The sequence below is a fragment of the Mauremys mutica genome, chromosome 11 (assembly GCF_020497125.1).
Source record: "Mauremys mutica isolate MM-2020 ecotype Southern chromosome 11, ASM2049712v1, whole genome shotgun sequence".
Lineage (NCBI taxonomy): Eukaryota > Metazoa > Chordata > Testudines > Geoemydidae > Mauremys > Mauremys mutica.
Window position 1 is genome coordinate 77126349 of NC_059082.1, and position 9658 is coordinate 77136006.

A 9658-nucleotide genomic window follows, 5' to 3' on the forward strand; every position below is an offset into this window, starting at 1 on the left:
TGCTGGGATGTGAAGCGATGCACCACGGGGCGCTGGCAAACAGGAAGCGGAATGACCCGCACACTTCCTTCCCCTTCCCACAATACTCAGCGCCAAAACGGCGCCAAAACGGGACGAGGTGCTCTGTGGGATAGCTGCCCACAATGCACCTCTCAATACAGCGCTGGAAAGTGCTGCAAGTGTGGCCACACTGCAGCGCTGGTAGCTGTCAGTGTGGCCACACTCCAGCGCTGGCCCTTCCACAGCTGCATGACCAGCGCTGTAACTCCCAGCGCTGCAACTTGTAAGTGTAGCCAAGCCCTCAGTTACTACAGAGAATTCTTTCCTGGGTGCTGGCTGGTGAGTCTTGCCCACATGCTCAGGGTTTAACTGATCACCATATTTGGGGTCGGGAAGGAATTTTCTTCCAGGGCAGATTGGCAGAGGCCCTGGAGGTTTGTTGCCTTCCTCTGCAGCGTGGGGCACTGGTCACTTGCTGGAGGATTCTCTGCACCTTGAGGTCTTTAAACCACGATTTGAGGACTTCAATAACTAAGACATAGGTTAGAGGTTTGTTACAGGAGTGGGTGGGTGAGATTCTGTGGGCTGTATTGTGCAGGAGGTCAGACTAGATGATCATAATGGTCCCTTCTGACCTTAAAGTCTATGAGTCTATGAGATGACGGGAACACAGTTTAAACAGAGCTTGTTGGTACAGAAAACAGAACCCCTCTGTCAGGTCTATCTTAGGGGGTGGGGAGCCCAGAACCAAGTTCTGGGTCTCTCCCCATTTCCCCAGCCAGCTCCAAACTGACACTCCCTCCTCTGGCCTCTGTGTCTCTTCTGGACAAGGAGGCCACCTGATCTCTTTGTCCCCAACACCTTCAGTTGGCATCTTGCAGGGGAAACTGAGGCACCCACACAGTATTCAGAGAAAATATTAACATTCCCACTTCATCACAACAGGTGCAACAAAATATAATACTGTATATTGAAGTAGGCAAGTGCTGCTTCTGACTTTCCACTTTTTAATTGACCCTTGTAATCTTGTGGCACTGACGCTTTATAGCTTCATTTTATATCGGCTTACAGGGCGGGAGCGGGGAGGCACCACCATTTTGGGGCCCACCAAAAATTATACAAACCTGCCGCCTATGCCCAGATGAAGACAAGTTTTGGCCTTATCTTTATGATTCTCTAAACCTGTTATGAAGCATTTGTTCTGTTAGTCCTAGTGGGAAGAGAGGGTAGCTGTTAAATGACTGAGAGAGCCACTTTGGAAGCTTTCACTGGACAGATTGTCTTTGCTACTTTCTGGGCAGTCTGGACAGAACTGAATATTGAACTGTACTTGGATATCATAGTAACATGTGCCTTAGATTATGAGGTTTTGTTAACTTTACATAGTGTTGGGACAGACTCTTGGTACCGGCTTCTGCACAGCATCTGGACTGCAGTCCTTGTTTTGTAAGAGTTGCACAAGGTACCCCAATATTTCTGTTGCTGTCATGGTGACCTTTGCCACTATCCCACCAGTCTCTGACATACAGATTAAATCTGTACTGGCTTGGTGGAGACCAGAATTTTAGTATGTTAGGGTTCCCTAAGTGAGTGGAGACCAGGTATATAGTTAACATAACCAGTATGAGTACTCTCAACTCCTTTGTGGGTGGCATGCTGGCAGAAGATTTGACCATGGAGATCACACATTTCACCGTCCCAGGATGAATGCTGTGATGACAACAGCAGTGTCGGGGACGGGGTCAAAATTGTCAACCCACCTGCTCAGAACAAGAGAGTGAGCTCTGCTTAAATTCGGAAGCCTGGTGATGACCTCATCAGCAAATCTTGGTTTTAAAAAACACCAACTTGTGATGAAGCCGATATAGAATGGCAATGGTGCTGTTGCGCGTAGTGCAGAGGTGGGCAAACTACGGCCCGCGGACCACATGCGGCCTGTGGGACCGTCCTGCCCAGCCCTTGAGCTCCAGCTGGGGAGGCTAGCCCCTGGCTCCTCCCCTGCTGTCCTCCCTCCCTCGCAGCCATGCCGCTGCATGGGCAGCGTTCTGGGCGGTGGGGCTGCGAGCTCCTGTAGGGCAGCGTTTCTGGGTCCGGCTGAATGACGCGGCTGCCAGACAAGCTGCTGTGAGCGGCATGGTAAGGGGGCGGGGGTTGGATAAGGGGCAAGGGGTCCTGTGGGGGGCAGACAGGGAGTGGGGGGATTGGATAGGGCCTGGGGTCCCGGGGGAACAGTTATAGTTGGGGGGGGTCCCAGGAGGGGGCAGTCAGGGGACAAGGAGCAGGGGTGGGGAGGTTGGATGGGTCAGGGGTTCTGAGGGGGGGCAGTTGGGGTGGGAAGTGGGAGGGGGCGGATAAGGGGCAGGGGCCAGGCTGTTTGGGGAGGCACAGCCTTCCCTACCCGGCCCTCCATACAGTTGTGCAACCACAGTGTGGCCCTCGGGCCAAAAATTTTGCCCACCGGTGGTGTAGTGTCTTGTACTTCAGCTTATAAACTTGCATCAGGAGCTTTCTTGCATCCACGCTCCAATTTTTGCTACTGAACCCCAAACACTGTCATTGTTTCTGCAGCCTATACAGAGGATCTGGGTGCAGTGGGTGGAGCTTGCCTGGAAGATGAAACCAATGCACTGCGATTGGATGAAGACAGTGAGCATCCTCCCATGATTCTTCGGACTGACTGAACTTTGATCTGTGAACTCACTCCTGAAGCAGAGAACACTGGCCTGATGTTTCTTGAGGAATCTTGTGTTATGCTGCTATAAACTTTGGCATGAATTGGGAGAGAGGATGACAGACTCCAAAAACAGTTTTAAACGTTGTAGCTGTAGTCCTAATTCTATACCATTGGGAAAATATATGGTTTCAGTTCAGTGGCTTTTAATCTTGCTTATCTATTTTAGCTGTGTGTGGTTTTGCTTTTTTGTTTTTTGGGGGTTTTTGTTTGTTGTTGCCAAAACCTGCTGTTCGTGCAGTCCTCAGAACCTACTAGCTTTGCATGCATTCATGTGCCAAGCAAGCATAGGAGAGAGAAGCCACTTGATAACAAACTAAAGTTTGTATTTTTTTATATATGTATATAATACTTAGCATATATAAGGAAGGAGTGGAAAAGTGGTTCTGGATGCTGAGGCTGGTTCTGCACTGACAAAGGTCCAAATGGTTTCCTGTGCATTGGCTTGCAGGCATGCCTCATGACTGACATGCAACCTTTAAGATGCAATATCCTGTTTCTTGGGTTCCCCCTCCCCTTCCCTGAACCATTTGGTTAATTAAAATTCCTTCTGAATGTTGCTTATTTGTGGGAGTGTTCTATTTGTTGGGATGGAAGGCCTGTTTCCTGACTGGAATTTCTTCTGTCCCCAAGAATACGTAATCTAGAAAGTGCCTGTACAAGAAAATATCTTAGGGGAAGGAAAGCTAGGAAGGAGTAGACATTTACTGTTTTTTGCTGTGTGTTCATCTATCCTTGCTATTTGGAGCTGTCTTCAAGCCAAGTTAGCCAATATGCTGACTTAGAAGAGGTGTTTCAGGTTAATAACTTGGAAAGCACTTTCTTCCTCCCTCCCTCTGTTAGATCAGTTATGTCCCTGTCAGAGCAGCAATAATCTCTCATTTTATACCTGCTTTAATCCCTCAGAGCAAGGCCAGCATCCTTCCTGCCAAGGACTGGATGGAGATCGCTTCAGAGTCTGTCAGCCCTACTTCTTAAATGGCCTTAAGGTTTTGCATTGGGAAGATACAAAGCTCCTTTCCTTGTCTCCATCCAATTTGGATCTGAGCATGCTGCCTAAGTAATGAAGGTTCAGGAATTACAGAATGCTGATGTAAATATAAATGACTATCCACTTGCGTTCCAGCTTTTGAGAGTTATTAATCTTCTCTCAAGGTTCCTTGGATAACTAAACTACATTGTGTGTTGCCTCCATTTTCACCGGCTTGAGGAGCACTTCTGATGCACTTGAAAGGGATGGTTGTCCATTAGGCGGCTCTGGAATGGCGGTTCTTGAACTGCTGTGACCCTGGCTAGGAGTGAACAAAGTTGGGCAATGCGGCCATCTATTTATAATGTGCCTTTTGCTAAATCTTGGATATATTAGGTGAGCAAAATGATTACCACAGCCTTTGGGTGTGAGTGTTGCTTTCCTTAGACTGTAAGCCTCCTGTACCTTTCAGATAGTGAAACTGGTTATCCATCTCTCACTCTGGCACCTCTTTAAAACAAACAAAAAACCCCAAACAGATTGGAACAAAAGGGAAAGTCATAAGTCTTGAGAGAAAACAGAACCAGGATTTCCTGGAGCGCTTTCACAAATTTAACTTTTCTACCAATCACACAAAACTATGGTGCTGTTTAGATTTAGGATTTGCTACTATGCATGTTGTTGAATAGGGGCCGGCAGTGGCAGTTTGTCCGAAGAGCTCAGCGCAGGTAGCTGAGCTTCTGTTTCCTTAAAGGAAGCAGAGGATGGTGGTAGGCCCTGCCAAAGAGTCGTCTCATGTACAGACTTACCTGTAGTCATGCTGTCATTATAAAAATGAACCACTGTTGGTCAAATCAATTTCCTGGAAGAGAATCTTCACCGTTCTCTCCCAAACCCCAGATCCTTCTCATGGGGGTGGGGAGGTGTCAGATTTGCCTTTACGCACTTTCTGAGCCCTCCGCCGTTCTGGATACGTTGAATGTAGCAACTAGTTTGGGCCTCTTCAGTGGTCTCCTCTGAGTGTATTATGTTCTGAAACATGTTGAAATCTCATTAAGTCTCTGAACTTCAAGCTCTGTCAGAAGACTAAGCCCCATAAATAGAATTTGTTACCATTTGTGAACCGCTGTGGAACTTATAACTTTAGTGAGGCCTGAAATGCAAGTCTTACAACAAATATAAGCTCAGCAGGTTTCGTTGGTAGCCGTATAACTACCAAGAGACTTCAAATGTGGTTCTGGTCATGTCCATTTTGATAACCCGTTCGGAGGTTTGGCATAAATTCTAAGCTCCATCAGAAGGGCTTGTAACAAACAGTCATGAGCACCACTGCTGTAACATAGGTCTGGTAAAGGTTCAAGCTTTACAACTTTTGAGTTCTAACAGCACCAAAAAATACTTTCCTTCATTTCAATGTAAACGAAGGGAATTTCCTGACAGTGTTGCCCTTTTTAAAAAAAAAGTTAGTGCTAGTGTACAACACTCACAAAATACTACACAACCTGTCAGGACATTCATAGTTTAAGGTTCCAGCACCAACCTTAGCTCTGCCTCTCTGCTCATCGTCTACCTGTAAGCTTGAGACCCCCCCCACCCCACTAGCTATATTTCCCATAAATGCCGTAGACTACCATCTCCACCCATATTCTACATACAGACAGGTGAATTGCCCACAAGAGACTCAAGACTCATCCAATTCACCCTTCTGCTCCAGGCTGAAGGCGATAACTTCTAGTCGAGACCTTCCTGTGCAGTCCAGAGATTATCCTTGCTCAGCCAGCATACCACTATGGGCCAGAGAGCCCAACCTACCTACCTCACCATCACTGCTGTACCTATCTGTCCAATGGAAGTCAAAGAAGCCACTTTCAAAAGATCTGTCTTTATCCAAACCACTCCACACACCAGCTGGTCACAGATCCTAGAATATGTAATACCCCTGACCTTGGGGATGATTTACACCTGCTTCTGTCCCCATGGGAAGGAGCTGGCTTGCATGTAGGCCCTGCTTGGCAACCTCCTTTCTGTCGGGTAAGATGTGGCTGCCATATTTCCCACCTGGCCCTATCTCTTAGGTCTGTCACCAGTTGTGATGTAAACAATTCAGGGGTTGAGAAACACTCATTGCATCTCCTCTTCCCTTCCCCTTTCAGCCTGGATCTTAAACATTGCATCAGCAGAAGTGGGAACCTGGCCATTGGGAACTGGCTGCTGACAGATGTAGGAGTTCTCTTCAGCATAGGTCTTAATCCCAGGTATACAAGGACCTGCCTTATGGTGACAACCCACTCTTCCATCATGTGTCATAGAATCATAGAATATCAGGGTTGGAAGGGACCTCAGGAGGTCATCTAGTCCAGCCCCCTGCTCAAAGCAGGACCAATCCCCGTGTCCTCATATGACTAAGGAGCGTACTATTGGAAGTCCTGTGCTCCACACTGTAAGTGGTGTTAAAACCTTTAACTGTGAATTTCCTGAGTTCCTACTGTGTGTGTGTGTGTGTGTGTGTGTGTGTGTAGGGTTCATATTCTATTAATGCTCTAGCGGGCAATATATTCTCAGCCATAACTCCACCTACATTTTTTTAAATACTGCACTTATCAAAGGCTTATTTTTAACAATAAAGCTTTTTGGGGAAAGTGTCAGTATGTGGTAAAATGTATAACCAAAGATGGCATGCTGCGGGGGGAGGGGGAGAAATGTGTGTAGACTTGGAATTCTAAACTCAGGTGTTGCTAGTTTCTAGTGTTACTAGTTCCCATTGAGTAGCATAGACAGAGGAGGGGCTGCATTTCAGATACCTTCTGTTAATGTGTACATAGCTAGCAAGTGTGCTTGTTCTGTGGCTGCTTTGAGATCGGTCAGTTCTTGTAATTTTTCTCTTGCTTTATTTTTTCTTGAGTTATGAACCAGGAGATGTTGCCTGCTTTGGACTCGCCCTATAGCATTGTTCCTGCAGTATAACAGTAGGTGTAAATAGCAGTTAAAAAGTAACTGGGCATGGCAGAGAAGAGAAAAGAGCATTGTAGAATCAAGTGAGGAAGTGGCAGGAGGTGCCTAAAAGCTGCTGCTTTTTTCCTAAAGTCCCAATTCAGCCAGGTAGTGAAGCACATGAGTCCCAATGAAATCAGTTTGGCTCAAACTTAAGCACCTTGCTCAATTGGGGCTTAGCTGAGGAATTTCTTAGGACTAATACCCCTAGGGCTAAATTTCCCTAAAGGAACAGGGAAAAGCTATAGCTTTTTTTGTTTAACTGCCTCAGATTGCAAATAAACATCAGTTGGAGTATGACCCTGAAGCTGTTTCCTTAAGTATAACAGGAGTGTCCAGCTGAAGGGAAGTTGTTTACAGCTAATAATTAAAAAAAAAAGGAGACCAGTTGGAGATCTACCACCACTTAATAATTCAGCCGGAGACCTAGGATTGTGAATCTGATCAGCAGAACTTTTTTCTACTGGGAATCTCACACTCTGCTTCCTTGGTTCTAATAATGGCATCTGCACAAAAGATAACATGTAATAAGGTTTTGGAATTTCTTTCCTGGAGGGTCACCTCAGCTACTCAGCATATTTTTCTCTTAAATGCAGACCAGTTGCTGCTGTCCGGGGGGATAATCATGTTCTCCCACCCCCCAAAGCAATGTCTGTGGTCCTACTCACTGTACTGCCACACCTCAGAAACCCTGCCCTGCTTTGAAAGTTTTACCCCTTATAATTAAAACCCAACTGTAAGGAGTGCAGTAAAGTTTTGATTTAACCTATTAGCACTTGAGGTCAAGGCTTAAGTGTCTTCTCTGTGCAAGCATAATTCTTCATGTTTCTGGGAGTTACGCCATATGTTGAAAGGAAATTAGACCCTTAAAATGCTAATGCAGCTCAGAAAAGTGCTCACAAGCAAGAGAGTCTGGCTCCGGGTGTGTGAATAACTCACTTCAAATTGCAATTTCACAATTGAAGGCACTTGGCAAATTTTCATTTGTGCAGCTTTAATACTTAACTGGCACAATCCATCTCCGTAAAGTAGTGGACAACAGGTCTTCACTCTGTCTTGCAAGTAGCTACTTTTCCATGTGCATTGTGAGTGTCTTGGCTCTATACTGTTGATCACATGGCTGCAGTAATTGCGCATTAGTCCTTACTTCCTTTGTACAGAATTTGATTAATTTGTAAGTGGGTATGGAATTTGGTAGTAACTAGTGTGAGGAGTCAAATCCCAATCCCCAGCTCCTGAATTTAATGAAGTCAGAGTCTTTCTCAACCCAGTTGACCCAGTCAAATCTTTCCCTTTCAGATTTACTTCCTTACCTGGAGGAAGCTGCATCCTGCAGTGCTAATATGCTTCTGCTCTGTATAAATAAATGGAAAAATCTGTTCACAAATAACATTCCACACTACCAAGTGTCCAGCTCTTGTTGCTAGCCCATTGCTGTTCAAATTTTATAATTGCATATGAAATTAAACCTGTGTTGTGATATGTATTTTGTGTTGTCTTTATTTATTTGCTACATGAAAATGGGGTCTGTTAGCTATAGATGACTTTGTACGAAAGAGAAGAGCGTTAGTTCGGATAGAGCTGTAGCTGATAAAACTACAGCCAACGCTGTGCCATGTATTTGCTGTCAGGGGACACCGTCAATGTTAGTTTTACCTCTTACAAAACATTGCAAAGATCACTGTGAAACAATGCAAGGACACATGGCAACTTTCATCTCCTGGCAGTTTTCTAAACACTTCTTCTCCCCTAGCTTCCCTCAGCAAGAGGAATCTGCCACGGATGGAGGGGAAGGGGAACAGAGCCGGCCTGACAGTCACTGCCACCTTAGTGCAAGGGTTTGTGATGGTGAAACATCTTCCGAACCAATTTCCTGCTCCCCTCACTGGTTTCACACAGGGACCTTTGTGTGTAAGGGGAAGAGGCAGTTCTGGCTGCTCTTCCACTCCAACCTTGGACCCTACACATTTAAATGTATATTGAGAAATTCATAACTGGCTTCATTTGCTGGAGAAATGGTTACATGGTGGCATCCAGCCAAACTGCAACAGCTGCAGTGCCACCATTGCACAGTTAAACACTAAACAGACTAAGCCTGGAGAAAAGCAGGCTCGGGGGCTTCTGGAGGAATCTGTTCCAATGCTGATGCGGTGTAGATACATGAGACTACGGAGGGAAACTGACTATATAGAGAGCACTGTCCAAAGCACAAAAAGAGAGAAAACAGGAAAAAGTAGCTTTCCGTTATTTTGTTTTAACAATCTGCGGTAAGGAACTTTCAGCCAAATGTTGTATGCTGATACTGTCCATTTTAACACAAACGCTGTTCCTTTTTAGAGTCCTAATTATGTGTAATCCTCTTCCACCCCCACTAAAATTCTCTGGCTAATCCTATCCTGAGGGGAAAGCTAGAAATAAGAACATTGGATACAATAGCATTGAAAGGGTGGCTTCTCTAACGCATTCTGTCTGGGTGGACTGGGGTGTTTTTCTTGTCTTCAGTATTTCTTAGGTTCAATGGAGCAACCTCTGCTTTCACCATTGGTGCGATGTGCTAAGAGAAACAAAGGATGCTGCTGTCTTTCAAGTATCAAACTCCTGGACAGTGTGTAAAAAGGTTTTCACACTAGATATGCATCCAGGAGGTTTGTGAGAGTCTGCAGCAGCCTCAGTGGCACAAAGCTATCCATTTTTTAACTACAGCCTAACCAGGGCTCTTTAAAGTGCATTGTTTTTACAAGCAGCTTTTTCCACTTTCTCATGCAACCTCTACCACCACTTTCCTCCCTTCTGCCCCCTCCCCCCCAAAGAAAAAACAAAATTGCAAGAAAGCAAGACAACGTGTGCATCTATATCTATATAATTAGATCCGTTCTTGTGCAGCAGCATATTCAGCAGTCAAGGGAGGATTACTTTAAATAAATTCAGCCCTTGAATTAAGCAATTCCACTGAAGTCATTGGCTTT

General features: G+C 45.5%; 1 protein-coding gene across 2 annotated transcripts in view; it reads left to right on the forward strand.

The window, feature by feature from the left end:
* Window positions 1-8174, forward strand: part of WIPI2 (WD repeat domain, phosphoinositide interacting 2) — a 49593-nt gene extending 41419 nt beyond the window's left edge. For both annotated transcript variants that reach the window (XM_044979995.1, XM_044979996.1), the window contains exon 12: window positions 2569-8174. In XM_044979995.1, coding sequence (XP_044835930.1) covers window positions 2569-2681 — 113 coding nt within the window. In that variant the 3' untranslated portion in view covers window positions 2682-8174. The remainder of the gene's footprint in view (window positions 1-2568) is intronic.
* The last annotated feature ends 1484 nt before the right edge of the window (window positions 8175-9658 follow it).